This window comes from Gorilla gorilla, chromosome 10 (genome assembly GCF_029281585.2).
Source record: "Gorilla gorilla gorilla isolate KB3781 chromosome 10, NHGRI_mGorGor1-v2.1_pri, whole genome shotgun sequence".
Classification (NCBI taxonomy): Eukaryota; Metazoa; Chordata; class Mammalia; order Primates; family Hominidae; genus Gorilla; species Gorilla gorilla.
In genome coordinates, this window is record NC_073234.2 from 73,009,404 (window position 1) to 73,027,900 (window position 18,497).

The window sequence follows — 18,497 nt, forward strand, 5'->3', positions numbered from 1 at the left end:
AGGGATTATAACACAGATTCTGTAACATTCGATTTTTTTGTTAGCTTACAAAAATCTTAACTGATATTCACAATGGGCAAAACAATAAACAGTTTTTCTAAAGTAAATTTGACCAGTTAAATTTCTATACTCTCAAACATAAAAAAATCACTGTCCTTTTATGAAAATGAAAAAAATCATTTGCCCCAAGACCTTGAAAGGCTGGTTCAGACTCAAGAACCTAACAGTACTCAGCAATCTGAATAAGGCAAATATTACAATCTACTCCTCAGCCAAGATCTTTATCAATTTATGAGTTACACAGGGAACTGCACACTGTATATGATAGAAATAGGAAAATGTGAAACATTTTCCACCATTCATATAATTTATATCCTTCCCATTAAGAGAAAGAAAATAGTTATTTTCCTCATGCACTTGTGAAGTATGATTGCCTATTTATTTCACTTTACTGTAAGAGATTCTAGAAAACAAATATATCTCTTTGGTTTACACCCAGTGAATCCAAAATGACATCAGGTTTATTCAACAGTACTATCATGACCAATAATAATTCCCTTTCTTAAAGAAACATAACTCAAAAATTCTGAAAATCATATATATTACATGATTAAATATACACACACAAACATACATACATACAATATTCAATTACATAAAGATGCCATATGTCTTTAAAAATAATCAAGGAATATAAATTCATAAATTACTTACATAGGTCATGGATCTAAGAAAAAAAGAATTTTTAGGAGTGGTGAGAGAGGGCATCCCTGTCTTGTGCCAGTTTTCAAAGGGAATGCTTCCAGTTTTTGTCCATTCAGTATGATATTGGCTGTGGGTTTGTCATAGATAGCTCTTATTATTTTGAGATACGTCCCATCAATACCTAATTTATTGAGAGTTTTTCACATGAAGGGTTGTTGAATTTTGTCAAAGGCCTTTTGGGCATCTATTGAGATAATCATGTGGTTTTTGTCGTTGGTTCTGTTTACATGCTGGATTACGTTTATTGATTTGCATACGTTGAAACAGCCTTGCATCCCAGGGATGAAGCCCACTTGATCATGGTGGATAAGCTTTTTGATGTGCTGCTGGATTTGGTTTGCCAGTATTTTCTTGAGGATTTTTGCATCGATGTTCATCAGGGATATTGGTCTAAAATTCTCTTTTTTTGTTGTGTCTCTGCCAGACTTTGGTATCAGGATGATGCTGGCCTCATATAATGAGTTAGAGAGGATTCCCTCTTTTTCTATTGATTGGAATAGTTTCAGAAGGAATGGTATCAGCCCCTCCTTGTACCTCTGGTAGAATTTGGCTGTGAATCCATCTGGTCCTGGACTTTTTTTGGTTGGTAAGCTATTAATTACTGCCTCAATTTCAGAGCCTGTTATTGGTCTATTCAGAGATTCAACTTCTTCCTGGTTTAGTCTTGGGAGGGTGTATGTGTCGAGGAATTTATCCATTTCTTCTAGATTTTCTAGTTTATTTGCGTAGAGGTGTTTATAGTATTCTCTGATGGTAGTTTGTATTTCTGTGGGATCGGTGGTGATATCCCCTTTATCATTTTTTATTGCGTCTATTTGATTCTTCTCTCTTTTCTTCTTTATTAGTCTTGCTAGAGGTCTATCAATTTTGCTGATCTTTTCAAAAAAACAGCTCCTGGATTCATTGATTTTTTGAAGGGTTTTTTGTGTCTCTATCTCCTTCAATTCTGCTCTGATCTTAGTTATTTCTTGCCTTCTGCTAGCTTTTGAATGTGTTTGCTCTTGCTTCTCTAGATCTTTTAATTGTGATGTTAGGGTGTCAATTTTAGATCTTTCCTGCTTTCTCTCGCGGGCATTTAGTGCATAAATTTCCCTCTACACACTGCTTTGAATGTGTCCCACAGATTCTGGTATGTTGTGTCTTTGTTCTCGTTGGTTTCAAAGGGGATGCCCTCTCTCACCACTCCTATTCAACATAGTGTTGGAAGTTCTGGCCAGGGCAATCAGGCAGGAGAAGGAAATAAAGGGTATTCAGTTAGGAAAAGGGGAAGTCAAATTGTCCCTGTTTGCAGATGACATGATTGTATACCTACAAAACTCCATCGTCTCAGCCCAAAATCTCCTTAAGCTGATAGGCAACCTCAGCAAAGTCTCAGGATAAAAATCAATGTACAAAAATCACAAGCATTCTTACACACCAATAACAGACAAACAGAGAGCCAAATCATGAGTGAACTCCCATTCACAATTGCTTCAAAGAGAATAAAATACCCAGGAATCCAATGTACAAGGGACATTAAGGACCTCTTCAAGGAGAGCTACAAACCACTGCTTAATGAAATAAAACAGGATACAAACAAATGGAAGAACATTCCATGCTCACGAGTAGGAAGAATCAATATCGTGAAAATGGCCATACTGCCCAAGGTAATTTATAGATTCAATGCCATCCCCATCAAGGTAGCAATGACTTTCTTCACAGAATTGGAAAAAACTACTTTAAAGTTCATATGGAACCAAAAAAGAGCCCGCATCACCAAGTCAATCCTAAGCCTAAAGAACAAAGCTGGAGGCATCATGCTACCTGACTTCAAACTACACTCCAAGGCTACAGTAACCAAAACAGCATGGTACTGGTACCAAAACAGAGACATAGACCAATGGAACAGAACAGAGACCTCAGAAATAATGCTGCATATCTACAACTATCTGATCTTTGACAAACCTGACAAAAACAAGAAATGGGGAAACGATTCCCTGTTTAATAAATGGTGCTGGGAAAACCAGCTAGCCATATGCAGAAAGCTGAAATTGGATCCCTTCCTTACACCTTATACAAAAATTAATTCAAGATGGATTAAAGACTTAAATGTTAGACCTAAAACCATTAAAACCCTAAAAGAAAACCTAGGCAATACCTTTCAGGACATAGGCCTGGGCAAGGACTTCATGTCAAAAACACTGAAAGCAATGGCAACAAAAGCCAAAATTGACAAATGGGATCTAATTAAAACTAAAGAGCTTCTGCACAGCAAAAGAAACTACCATCAGAGTGAACAGGCAACCTACAGAATGGGAGAAAATTTTTGCAATCTACTCATCTGACAAAGGGCTAATATCCAGAATCTACAATGAACTCAAACAAATTTACAAGAAAAAAACAAACAACCCCATCAACAAGTGGGTGAAGGATATGAACAGACACTTCTCAAAAGAAGACATTTATGCAGCCAAAAGACACATGAAAAAATGCTCACCATCACTGGCCATCAGAGAAATGCAAATCAAAACCACAATGAGATACCATCTCACACCAGTTAGAATGGCAATCATTAAAAAGCCAGGAAACAACAGGTGCTGGAGAGGATGTGGAGAAACAGGAACACTTTTACACTGTTAGTGGGACTGTAAACTAGTTCAACCATTGTGGAAGTCAGTGTGGCGATTCCTCAGGGATCTAGAACTAGAAATACCATTTGACCCAGCAATCCCATTACTGGGTATATACCCAAAGGACTATAAATCATGCTGCTATAAAGACCTGTGCACACGTATGTTTATTGCAGCACCATTCACAATAGCAAACACTTGGAACCAACCCGAACGTCCAGCAATGATAGACTGGATTAAGAAAATGTGGCACATATATACCATGGAATACTATGCAGCCATAAAAAAGGATGAGTTCATGTCCTTTGTAGGGACATGGATGAAGCTGGAAACCATCATTCTCAGCAAACTATCAGAAGGACAAAAAAACAAACACCGCATGTTCTCACTCATAGGTGGGAACTGAACAATGAGAACACATGGGCACAGGGAGGGGAACATCACACACCGGGGCCTGTTGTGGGGTGGGGGGAGGGGGCAGGGATAGCATTTGGAGATATACCTAATGTTAAATGACGAGTTACTGGGTACAGCACACCAGCATGGCACATGTATACATATGTAACTAACCTGCACATTGTGCACACGTACTCTAAAAATTAAAGTATAATAAAAAAAAAGAATTTTTATACAAGCACAGTTGACATCATTTCTAATTAGGCCATAAGCATATATTACAATAATGATACAATACTCTAAAGTGCATTAAAGGTACAAATGTCTTAGCAGTAGAAACACACTAATATCAGAATCTAGCACATAAGATCCCCACATGCTTCCTTTTCACATGAATAGTTTTTCACTTTTGAGAACATTACAGCATCAAATAGCAGAATATATGAATAAAGAGAGAAGGAGGAAGGAAAGAAAGAAAATTGAAATTATAAATTCAATGGACAGATTTACATCACCTTAGACAATAAAGAAGTAGTGAAATAAAAGCCATATCTGAAATTACTCAGATGGCAGAACAGCCAAAATGAGAAAAAGAGGTTAATGGACATAGTAGAGAGAGTTTTTTAATTTCTTTTCAAAAAAAAAAAAGAAGCAACTTAACTAACACTAACTAGAGTTCCAGAAGGAGAAAGAGAATGGAGCAACAACAACATTGGTAAAAACAATGGCCAAGAATTTTCAAAAATAATGAAACTTCCCATAATTAATTTGTTGAGCTTTTTGGGCTTCTTAAATCTAAAGATTCAATCCATACATTCAGAAGCCCAAAAAATTCTAATCAAATAAAATAAGGTATCTTTACGTAGTATATCACAGTAAAACTATAGAACAATTACATAGTGTTAAGTCATAAAGTGATCCAGAAAGAAAAGAGCAATTATCTTCAATGGAACAACAACTAATGGAATCAACTAACTTCCCAAAACAATTACGGAAATCTGAAGATGGTGGAGTAATATCTACGTTGTGCAGAGCAAAGAAATAACTGTCAATTTAAAAGCTAGAGGAATCTATCTAACAAGAATAAGTATTTCCAAACAAGCATAATACTGCTAATAATAATGCCTTGTGGAGTTATATATATAATATATATCTATATTTATATATAATATATATCTATATTTATATATAATATATAGCATATATTATGTATTGAATATGTATTTCATATGCATATACAATACTTATATATATACACATTGAAAATGCTACACGATAGCATAATAACAAAAGAATAAATTAATACATTTCAAATGTTCCACATTCTTTGTATTTTTCAAGAGGAGGCTAAAGATACTAATTAGTTTCAGGTTTTAGTGAGTTAAGAATGCTTGTGAAAATTTCCAGGGATACTACCAAAAGAAAAGAAGCAGAGTACATAACTTCCAAACTAATAACTTTCTTTGGCCAAAAAGCAATCAAATTAGAAAACAATAACAATAAAAAGCAATCAAATTAGAAAACAATAACAATAAAAACAACTGGAAAAGCCCCATACTTGGAAATTATGAAATACTTTTAAAAAAATTCAAGTATCACTTCATCTGAAAATTGTAATTTAAAAATAAAATTGGCAAGATACAGTTAAAGCAGTAATCAGAGGGAAAATTATAGCCTGGAATACTTCTGTCTGAAAAGAAAGGTTAAAAGTAGTAAGATAAGCATAAAATTTACAAAATTAGGAAAAATATAATAAACAATAAAATAGACAATAGAAAATAATGATCATAAAAGAGAAATTAATCAGAAAACAAATATAAAATTGACAGTGTATCTACATTGCCAAAAGTTAACACTTGAAAACATGCTCTCTGTTTCCCTCTGTCTCTGCTGTAAAGCTTTTTGTAAGCCCTGCCTTCCTTAACATCATAGGCTTTTGCCCTGCTAATCCTGAGTTGGACTCAAACACTGCCTGTATCTGATATTCTTCCTAGCTATAATGCAGTACCTACCTCACTCTCTCTATCCCTTTATTACACGCTATGCTGGCACTCCATATCTCCCCTTAAAAGTGTATCCTAGTCATAATTAAGTAAGAATCTGAATAATTATTTAATTTCTGTGTACCTTATTAGTTTGCAAAAGCCAGGAAGGCAAACATCTTGTTTGTCTTGTTTGTTCCCCATTGTCTCACCTGTGCTTGATATACAATAATTTGTTGAATGGGGGAGAAATCAAACAATAGAAGGTTGAACGTAAACAGTCTTACCTCCTAACGTCAAGGAGGATCATAACCAATGAGAACCTAGTTTGTCTTTTAAAAAATCAGGAGAAGTAAATTTCACAAATTTAATCAAACATATTCCATCGACGCAAAATACTTGTGTTTAGATTATAAGACCAAGGGTTGAAATTACTTTAAGGTTGCTCCTTTAGGAACCTAATGGATTGATGAGTTGAGTAAATGTTTATTTGCACATTTAATGTACAATTCTATCAGCAAATGTTTCCTTGAAATAAAGTTAACATTGTGTTCGTAAATTTTTAAGAGATGAAGAAAAGTAACAGTTGATTTACATAACTAAAGCATTTCTTAATAATCAAACTGTGTGTAATATTTGATTACAGTATTTTGTGAACGCTGTATTGTCAGCCACATTGAATTAAAGTTTCCTCCAAACCAGCTAAATCACCTTTTATCCACTTTTCTATGACCTCAGACTTGACAGATACAAAATGATCAAACTCTTCATATCTTTAGCAAACTTTCTATAGGATTAAGTTTAAGTAATAACTTCCCTATTGATTCACAGTTCTAAAGTATATCTCTAAACATCTTTGTGTTCTAAGTACTTTAGGCAGTCTCTGTGATTTATTCTAAAATTACTTGGGAAGGTCCATTAACTAAAACAATCTATCTGAGGAGGTCCACAATAAAACTAGCCTTTAACACAGTCACTCCAAAAAAAACAAATCTAGAAGATTTTCCGTTTTAATGTAAATGAAGGAAATTTTCATTATTAATGAAATTATTAAATCATTATTAAAAATTTTTAATTAATTAAATCATTATTAAAAATGATTATCACCTCAGCAGTGCTTTAATAAGGAAAAAAAATAATGCATACTAGCTGCAAGCCAATATAATCATGTAAATTAATACAAAAATCAGAATTGGGACTAAAAAAACTTTGATTAGGCACAACAGCAATACCCAAATCATGGAGGATTTTATAACTGCAATTAGTTTGTAAAATTTATTCAGGAGATTCCTAATAACAGGTACAAATCTTTAGTGCCCAACACAGGAATTACAACAAAATATTCAGAGGAATATCATAAGTCAAAATTACAACCTCCAAAATTATAATCAAATCATGTTTTATTGATATTCAGGAATCCACAACAAATGAAAACATAAATCCTACACATTTCTAAACTTTAAAATCAAATGTCACAAACAGGTAACATTTACTGATCATTCACTGTGTCCCAGCCCTCTCTGGTGCCACTTAAAATAATGGAGTCATGGGTGGCAGGGTTGGTTGGAGGGAGCAGACACTGAGAGTGGATGCAGGAAAAAAAGGTGCTCAAGTAATCTAAGAAAGATACGATGGTGGCTTTTGACTGAGATAGTGATCAAGGAAGTAGAGAGAACTGAAAAGATCCCTGGTTTGAATGAACTTAGAAACTACAGAAATTGCTGATGGGTGGGATATGGAATAGATAATCACAAGGAGAGAATGGGCACAAAAAGGGGTTGGAAGATTCCAGAATCTCAGGAAATCATGGTACCCTCCCACTCCCCCTGCCACAAAGAGGAAGTACCACAAATACAGAAGAGAATACCACCAAGAATTAGAGACACCGTTTAAGAAGCTCAAATGCCCAACCTTTAAAAAGAGGGAGGAAGTACACGAAAACTCAACTTGAGTAAATACAAAGTATAAGTTCATTTAAAATACACATTAGCAACAACAGTATTCATTATGGGCATCAGTACAGAGACATCAAGCCAAATGTGCATAGGGCATATCTGTCAGAACCTCTGGTTGTACTTGTCCTGTAAGTCTCATGTTCCTGTGGGTCCCTCAACCCTGTCTGGCCACTTGAAAATTCATACAGCAGAAGCATTTACTGTTTCCAGCTACAGCTAGGCCCAAGAGTCCAATACAAGAATCTCAGGGGTAAAGGGAGGGAGGAAGTGAGTGATGGAGGTTATTCTGTTTGATTCAGGTCCAGTCTTAGTCTGTGACCTCCATACCAGACACTTGAGGTCAGATTCAAAAATTTTTCTTAGTCTCATATTGCACTATTCATCCACAGTAGATTTTAGGTAAAATCTACTCCCTCCTCCCTTCCCCATGCCATCCCTACTGAGTAAACAGGATGATGACTTCTACCCTCTGAAGATTCAGACATGGGGCTTGCTCTGAAGCAGTCCTGGATATAGCTCTGTGGCCAAAATAATGGAGCCCTCATTCTAATCAACAAGAAGAATTCCAGAACCAAAGGGGAGACTGATATTCTAGACTTCACAGATTCTATGAAAATGTGGTGTTATAGAATCTAACATTATAGAACAGTCTATCAGTTTAAGGCTTCCTACTGATCTCTTAAAGGTACTCTGAGAACAGTACAGATGGTCATGAGATTCTTCCATGTTGTTAATATGTAGCTATAGTTTGTTAATTTTCCAGGTGTATGGTGTTCTATTATATAAATATAATCCAGCTGGGCACGGTGGCTCACGCCTGTAATCCTAGCACTTTGGGAAGCTGAGGTGGGCGGATCACGAGGTCAGGAGATGGAGACTATCCTGGCTGACATGGTGAAACCCCATCTCTACTAAAACTACCAAACATTAGCTGGGCATGGTGGCACACACCTGTAATCCCAGCTACTCAGGAGGCTGAGGGAGGAAAATCTCTTGAACCCGCGAGGCAGAGATCGCAGTGAGCCGAGACTGTGCCAGTGCACTGCAGCCTGGGCAACAGAGCAAGACTCTGCCTCAAAAAGTTATTATTATTAATTATTTTTAATTTTTTAATTATTAATTAATAATTAAATTATTAATCATATAATTAAGTATTATATAATTAAGATTGGGTATATATTAATTATATATAATTAGATATAATATAATTATATCTAATTATATATAATTTAATAATATAGAATATATAACATATAATATAATTAATATATTATATTAATTGGGTATATATATTAATTAGGTATATACGACCTCAAATATAAAATTTGACACTGTTCAGAGTTAAAGAGCATGTCTTGTTCTATGTTTATATTAGTAAAATTAGTAAGTAAACTGTTAATTTTAAATAATCTTTCAAGTCACAGAAACAATATACATTATCATCCTAATTAAAATAGCTTTGCTGAAAATACAAGAATATTCACTACAGGTCTGTTTGTAACAGCAAGAACTGAAGTGAAAATAACTAGTTACATTAATAATAGTATATCCTTAAAAAAGAGTACTATGCGACCACTAAAATGAATTTGGAAAATCTGTAAGTACTTCTACAGAAAGTTCTCCAAATTATTGTGGAAAAAAAAGCAAGGAGTATTACTATGTATATATAATACACTGTCATCTCTATTTAAAAAAATAGACACCACACAATTGTACATGCCTGGAAGATATTGGGATGGTTAAAAAAGAATTTATAAAACTAGATGCATCAGAAGTGAGACTAGAGAACTAAGATAAAAGAAAAATTTTTCACTGTATATCTTTTGCATTATTTCCCTTTTCTTTCATACCCTTATACTATATATATATATATATATGTACATACATGTGTCTCTCAAAAACAATAAAAAGTATCTTTTCTGAGGCCAAAAAATGTAATTCAAGATGGATAGCTGATGAGAATTGTATATACTGGTATAAGAATGGTAGGCAATGATTCCTACTGTTTCTGAGCTAAACAGAATCTAAATTTTGTTTTATTTCCAGTGTTTTTTTTTGGTGGGGCAGGGAGGCGCTAACAGGATTATAATGATCAAGAGTCAGAGCACTATCTTCATATTATAGAAAAAATACTCATTGCCAAACCTTCATTTTTTAGCAGTATCAGAAAATCCCTATAGCACTATTTTCAAACTATTTTACTTTTCTCTAAATATATCCTAAAATATCCTAAAATGCACACCACAGTCCTTAAAAAGCAAATTCAGATTCAGATTGAACAGATAAAGCAGGTACCATAAAATACTGTTAGAAAAAGCAATGTGAACAGTAATTGATTGTTAAAAGATACCGAAAAAGACAAGGTTTCTCTTAAGAATTATAGTTCTTCACATTAATATTTGTGTTCTATGTTTTTAGAACCACCGTAATTTATTAGATTAGTACTGTCGGTTATACCACACAGTTAAACCAGGCATCATAATTCACCTAGTAAAAGCTATTCATGTTACAGATACTATGACCAGAAAATAAAATAATAAACTGAGAATTCAAAATCTCAAAGAATTGTTTAGATATCATCTAGTCTTTCAACTTATAGATTTGCTAATTGAGATTTACAGAAGTTACATAGTTAGCTGAAGGCAAAGACAGAAATCCTCACTCCACAACAGGGATATTTGACTCTAATCCACACTATAATAAACCTAATCTTCAGAAGCATAGCAAATATCACTGTATACTTCCTATCATATGCATTAATAAAAACATGAACTGCAATAAATTACTGAAAACCCACATCGAGACTAGTATTTATATGTACAGTAATAATTCACAGCTTTATAGAAGCTGTCATCTTAGGCGTCATTTTTAAAAACTGGCTCCAGAGTAAAAGAAGGTGAGTTAATAACCTAGGAGTTAAACAGAAAATACAAGATGTAGCAAAAAGAAGATATGTGACAAATTTCTATTCAAATAATCTGTGTAAAGACACTACAAAATTATTAGACTTCAATAGAAATCTGGTTTATGTCCTGACAAAAATGTCTAATGTAAATACAAAGACAGACGGAAAGTTTTTAAGCATTACCTATACTGCCTACCATAATGCACATATGTGACTATGTAATAAGTCACCTTCAAATTTTACCTCAAATATAAATCAGACAAATGAATTTGATTAACATTCATTATTACTAGGTACAAACTACAGATTAATCTGAAGAAAAATATTGAAACAATTTTTCCTCAAACAAAAATTTGTGGACTCAGGCTCTGAGCTCTCATAGATGTATAACACAGATTCTACTGGAAAAACAGGGTTAGTAAGCAGAGTAATGGGATATTAATAAAATGACCGATTTGTTGTCCTAGGTTTTCCTGGACAGAATGGAGAATGGAAAAATTGAACCATGAAATCAAAAAGGCATCTGTCTTCCAGGTTTCTCTCTGCCAATGTCTTGAGAAAAATGTTTGAACTTTCCTGTTGGCTTTGTATGCAAATAGCTCCAGATGCAAAGTGAACCACATCTAAGTTATTTGGTTCAACATCTGCTGGTCCAATTCCCATTATTCCTTCTAAAGGGTCGGCTTGTGACAGACAGTTTAGTTTGCCCTCTATATAAGCTGTCAGAAGGAGCTAATTTGGATTAAAGTATCTATCTGGATAGCTTGTTTTTCCCTTTGATGGTCAATGCATTCTAATGTGGTCTGTGTAGTGCTACAAGGACTTTAGAAACATATTAGAAAGGACACTATTTAAGGTTTTGCCTCCCACTTCGCCTTCTAGACAATTTATATTTATACAGTTAAACATAAAAAGTGAACAGTTCTTTGCCTCTAAAACAGCACCACCCACATTGTACACAATGGCAACATGACAACACTTTCTGACATAATATTCTTTTCATGTAGCTGCTATCAAAGATTTGAACTTAAAGTTACTGATGAAAGTGTTTGCCAATATTAACAACACATTTCATGAAACATCCTGTCCTTTTAGATGACAGCCTTTATATGGCATCACTGAGAATGAAATAAGGTGCACGGGACATGGCATTTGGTGTCTGAAACACAGTAAATTTTCAAATATATGCTAAGTGAGTGAATGAATAAACAAATGAACAAACAAACCAAAGAATTAATTTAAATAAACTCCATGGATTCTGAAACTCTGAGTCTGCTACAATGAGAAAATAAAATAAAATACATGTAGTAATACCAAACTAAGACTAACTTCTTAGAAATTGCAAGGTCAAGTCATGATACAGTCCTTTCAAATCAGTACAGGTAGAGAATTTACATTGGAGGGGGAAAAGGAAGAAATCAGAATACACACACACACACACACACACACACACACATACATACATACATATATATATGCGCCTATATTCTTATACACATATATATACATACATACATATATATTTATATATAAGAAGATAGCCATTCATTTTGAAAAGTCTCTGCTCTTATTAGTTTACTAAAAAGTAGAGCATTACTAGCCTTATGAACATTTATAAAAGACAGTTACTTGTGAATAATTTCTTTTAAAAGAGATTTCTTAGCCAAAAAAATTTATTAATTTTTTTATAAAATACAGTGCTATGAGTAGCCAACTCAAAAACTTTCTTATGTTAGATGCTCTGCAAAGTTGGAGATGATTTTTCTTTGGAAACAAATGTTTAGAAAAGTAAGTTAGAAAAAAAGAAGGCAAAAGAACTACATACTACTCTTATTCCTTCTAGACCTGTAATATATTAAACTAAAATTTAGTCTAGTCTCTATTGTTACCTACTGGCATACAGCAGGACCACGGAAGAGATGAGAAAAAGGTCACCAAAATAGCTGTTGTTTCTTTTAGAAAATCATGATTTCCAGGTCATATGTTTGCATTGAGAATGACCAGGAAAGTTAGTTGAGCACCAAAAAAAAAAAAAACAGCTTTTTAGCTGCCTTTGAGTAATTAGCTAAGATTTCTGAGATTAATATATTTTTGAAGGCAAGTTTGGTTTTGCCTTCTTTCAACTTATGATAGAAAGACTAATTATCCCCAAAGAATTAAAAATAATCAAGAAGAGTTAACAAAGTAAATCTGCTCTACTCATCATCAAGAAATAATTACTATACATTGTTTATTAAAAAGGCACAGTGCTATGCTAGACACCAAGGATTCAACAGGTTTAAAACACAGTCACTGCCCTCCAAATCTCAGACTAACATAGACATAAAGAGATGGGAGTCATACTGATAAAATATTTAAAAATACAAATTAGACACCCATGTTTATAGCAGCATTATTTGCAATAGTCAAAGGCAGAAGCAACCCAGTGTCCATAAACAAATGAACAGATAAAATGTGGTCTATATAGGCAATGGAATATTATTCAGGCTTAAAAAGGAAGGAAATTCTGATACATGCTACCACATGGATGAACCTTGAGAACATTATTCTAAGTAAAATAAGCCAGTTACAAAATGACAAATACTGTATGATTTTACTTTATAAAGTATCTAGAATAGTCAAATTCATAGAAAATAGGATCCTAGTCGCCAGAGGCTGAGGGAAGGGGGCAATGGGGAGTTGTTTGCTGGATACAGAGTTTCGGTTTTACATATACAATACTGAACTGTACACTTAAAAATAGTTAAGATGGTAAATTTTATGTTTTATGTGTTTTACCACAAATTTCAAAAATACAAATTAGCATATGCTAAGGACCAAACAACTGGTACAGAAGTAAAAGAACGGTAAACTCAGAAGCAGCAGCAGTTAATGAGATGCAGAACAAATTCAGTGATAGCTCCATACTTTTTCTTGAAAGAAAAATAAGACTCAAGTAAGTGGATGGAAGATGAGGTAAGTAATACAATCAGGAGCAATGACAAAAATATAGGAACAGACAATGGGAACACTATGTGGATCACAGTTTGGCTTACAGGCTTCAAGCAGAATAGCACGGAAGGCAATGTGGAGGGTTAGGCTATGAAACGGAGAGGAAAATTCTTAAAGAAAGGCAGTTCTTCTCCTTGGGTAGCTTTCATTAAAATAAAGTAATAATTTCTACATGTTTATGGAGAGTAAAGGAATTAGGAAAAGGGCTTGATAATTTCATATTCATTCATCTCGTATTTACATTCTGCAATTCCTATGACAATAAGGGTGTAAAGACACATTTTACAGGTTAGATATCATAACTTAAGGAGATACAGGCCCAGAGATAATACTTTGTATAAAGCATCAACGTGCACATTTCATTTATTCTTACTGACAATTCATTAATTTCATCAACATTGCCTATAAGCTAGCATTTTAAGAGTTCACTATGTAAATAATGCTAACATACAGTAAGATGCATGTCTTGAGGCACCTCAACCCATTGACAGAACTGCAGGCTATACAGACACTTTAAGAAATACATTAATTATCCCAGTTGCTATTATGAAATCCTCCTCCACCTACTGGCCTGTCCTGAAGCAGTAGAATCACTAGGCTTACCAAACCCACCTCATTCTTTACTTAACAAAATCCTTTATCGTAACCCCAAGAATGAAGATTTTTATTTTCCCCAAAAAACTTTAAAAATGTAAACCAAATGTTTCTTAGTGCTCTTCTTGGATTTTAAGCTGTGGTAAAGCTTGGTTAATCATCATGTCTTTTTAAAATATTTTCCATATGGATTATAGACAGCTAAGATACAGGTAGGTGGGAAAACAGGAGAAAATTAGTCTTTTCTTCAACTGAAAAGAATCTGCCTTAGATCTCTTAAGGGTTCCTATCTTCTCAGGTCTTTACTGTGGAAATGATTACATTGTTAGCTACGCAAGCTGTTCACATCACACTCACCTAAACAACTTCCAGCTACCTGAATCAAGAGGCGGACTTCTCCAGTCAGAGGAAGACAACTAACAAAGGAAAAAGATAGCTTTGGCTGAGCAAACATGCACCATGTCTTTAACTTCAGCCCTTAGCCATGTTTGTTATTCTCCATTTCTGCAAGTCACTGAGAAAATCTAGAAAGAGTTAATTCTTCAGATCTAATTTTTCAAAGGGAGTGAGGGAAAAAAGAGTGTGTGAGTGTGAGTGTGTGCATGTGTGTGTGCAAGATGATTTGTCCTTTAATTCCAGTTTCGCGAAGGTTTGAGAACTTGACCCACTAATACACAGACGTGCAGATGTGACATATAATATTCACTCCTAGAGAAGAGGAATTAGATAATTTGCTCATAATATACAATTTTTTAGTACTTTGCCACAGTTTTATTATAAGAAAAGAGACTCTGTTCATGCTTTCATAAAAAGTAAAGAAGTACAATTTGCCTTAAACTTCTAATCTACTGAAATCATTTCCTCAAAAGCCACTTATGACCATCTATGGTTTTTTTCTCAGCCTCCAATCTCATTGACCTCTCTAATGCCTTTGGCATCAGTGCCCATAGCTTCTTTGAAATTTTCTACTTCTAATTTCTGTGTTGCAGCACCAGCCCACAATCCCCTTACTTCTCAGATCTCTTTTACCTCCTCCTATTCCACACCTTTAAACATCCAAATTAATCTACTCAGCCTTATTCTATCTATGTACTCTTCCTCCCAGCAATCTCCTACAACTTTAAGTGTCATTATCAATGGGAAAACTCCTAAACCAAGAACTCCAGCCCTAACCTTTCTTCTGAGTTTCAGGTTCCTTAAATATATTATACATGTCTAACATTAATTCATTAAGGCCCCATCTGTCCAAAACCAAGTCTCAAATTCTCTATTTCTGTTCATGGTAACACCATTCTTTCAGAACCAAGACTTGAAACCTCAAAAATCAATTTTAACTCCTCCTTCACTGTCACATCCAGACAGTCCTGCTGATAACTCTTTTCAAAAAACCTGAGTTATTGAAAAAGAACTGAAATAGAATCTGAAAGAATACACTTCATCCCTAAACACAGTTATGTGTATCAAATGATAAAACTTTTTAAAACCATTTTGTCATCCACACAATGGAAAGAGTATAGTTGCTCTGCCTACTTTACAATAAACAAATGCATGACAGCACACTAAAAATCCTGAGCCATTATATAAATATCATCTACTATCCCAGCTCTCCCTGTCCATTTCCAATGCCATCCTAATCTGTTAATTCATTCAGTTACTAGTTCCCTTGTTCACTTTATTCTTTATTCATCCTCCAAATATTTATTGAGAGCCAACTGTAAGCCAGATACTATGCTCCAATGCCATCCTAATCTGTTAATTCATTCAGTTACTAGTTCCCTTTTTCACTTTATTCTTTATTCATCCTCCAAATATTTATTGAGAGCCAACTATAAGCCAGACACTATGCCCCACATTTAAGATATAACAACAGGACAAACAGACATAGTGGCTAACCCACAAAACTTGCTGTCCAACATGAAAGTCAGATAATAGGTGCATGTAGACATGGGAGGGTTTGCTGGAAAGGTGACCCAGAAAAAAAAATTAAAGCAAGAAATACTTTTAAAACATAGGAGTTAGTATCATAAGGGGGTAGGAATGAACAGCAATGAGAAGCAATAAAGACAATTCCCAGCAAAGGAAATAATACACAGCCCTCAAATAAAAATGAGCATCCTAACAATGCCATCACCTTTCTCTCATTTACACTTTTGTTCCATTTATCTTCCTCCCTTCAAAATCTTTCCTCATTCTCCCATATCTGCCTATTGAAATTATATGCACCCTTCAGAGAACAGATCAACTATATAAATATATACATATATTTCCAGCTGCCAGGTTACTACTTGACTCAGATCAGGTATGAAAATAAGAATTTGCTAAATAAATGGATGATAAAATCATCATTCTTCCCAAATGACAAATCTATTTCATATTACACATATGCATGTGCCTACCTTATCTACCCTTGAAGTAAAGGACTAGACTATGTTCCATACATCTCTATATCCCCATAGTGCCTAATGCATAATAAGCACTTGATTAATATTTTACAATAAATAACTGTAACATTTGAGGTCTAGGCAGAGCTGCTGAAGAAAATACTTTCATCTTCTCCCAACTTTAACAGATTTAACAGAAAACTCTGAAAGCTCAAAATATTCTTTTGACATAAATTAATATTAAACACGAGGTCTTCCAAGAAACATCTGTCAATAATGGATTTATTTTTGTATTTAATTTTTAATTTTAATTTTCAATATTTTTAAGTAATTTTATTGCAAACACACTTCTAAATTTAAATATGTTGGAGATGATAAATTATTTTTGGACTATAAAAAGGAGTCTTTAATGAACTGGACAACCTAAAAAAGTTATTGGGCACCTCACCTTCCAAAAACTAAGATAAATTTAAAAATGTAAATTGTATTTTAATTTCATTTAATGTTCCTGATATCATCTTTAGAATCAGGCCTCAAGTCACCATCACAAAATGTGTTATATAATTCACAATTTGTTATTTTAAAAACCTAAAGAGTAAATCTGGATCACTCCATTTTTCAGATCAGTGAAGGACAAGTAAAAAAGTGAGAAACAGGGTTTCAAAGAGTTGCCAAAAATGTTACATGGGGAAAAAAAAAAAAAAAAAAAAAACCCTAATTCCTGGATACCAATACCTGTAGGAAAGGCAGCCCAAGGAATAGCAGGAGATGTTGTCTGGGTTTCACCATTTCCACCATCAAAAGTCTCCGCAGCCTACAAGACAAAGGCAAGATTATTTTAGAAGATGTGAAAAGCAGAAATGCTATTTAAGTGATCAAGCATTCCAGTTCAATAGGCATATCTTCTATAACACACCAGACATTTTCATATTCCCTCTAAATAACTGCTTTTCAGTCTTTACTCCTACCACTCCTATCATGACTCACCACCCCCAGTACCCATGCCTTATTAACTTCAAGTAAAAATTGTCTTTCCTTATTCAGATAACTCTACTGTTAGTCAATAATATTTTTATTTTATATATTCTTAATCACATTTTCACTTGTAAACTTTATATTTAAGTATTTTAACTTACCACATTTAACCATCTATGTAGGAAAAATATTTGTCTTTAAAAAATATAGACACCAAATTCTTTTAATTAATTAGCACAAGACCTAATTAGAGATTAATTCAAAGAAATAGGATTCATCTGTCTTGAATAATATACTACCTAGAGTTATAGCTTTCAATATTTAGAGAATTTCTAAAACTCAAGTTTTCAATTAACAAGCCATCCTATTTTGGAACAATTACTGAATACTGAGTTTGTAGGTAAGAGCACAGAGTTTTCGGTCTGTTAGATGCCCAGGTCACAGCAAATTTTCTACTAAAAATTAGAGCCAGAATTTCAATGTGTATTCTCCACTGAGTTGCCAGCCCCTTAAGGAGAAGTTAAAAGGGGTAATCTGACACAGGAGCTAAGTGACACAGAATACAGTAGCTATTCTCTACAACTATGAAAAATGAACATATTTTATATAACCAAGGGAAGAGACCTTCCCTATTTATACAGCAGGATGTGGAAAGAAAGAAAAACCTAATAACTACAATTAAATTGTAACACTGGTTAACCTGTACCTATGCAGTACTGAAAAGAATCAATTTGATGAATATAACAAAGTGTAATACTGTTATTCTACAGAACACTATCCACTGTATTTTTTTCCTAAATAATACATGAAGTGTGGTTTAAATAAAGAAGACTATGCCAGACTGTAACCTTCAAATAACAACTTCTAAACAATAAACTAAGCCAGATGATATCTGAAACATACATTTTCCTCAAAATGGAAGGCATTTTAACAAAAATAAATGT

The 18,497-nt window shown here is 33.9% G+C and overlaps 1 protein-coding gene across 2 annotated transcripts in view; it reads right to left on the reverse strand.

The window, feature by feature from the left end:
* Positions 1-18,497, reverse strand: part of CCDC91 (coiled-coil domain containing 91) — a 363,679-nt gene that overhangs the window by 273,135 nt on the left and 72,047 nt on the right. For both annotated transcript variants that reach the window (XM_063694095.1, XM_019039364.3), the window contains one exon: positions 17,314-17,392. In XM_063694095.1, coding sequence (XP_063550165.1) covers positions 17,314-17,392 — 79 coding nt within the window. The remainder of the gene's footprint in view (positions 1-17,313; positions 17,393-18,497) is intronic.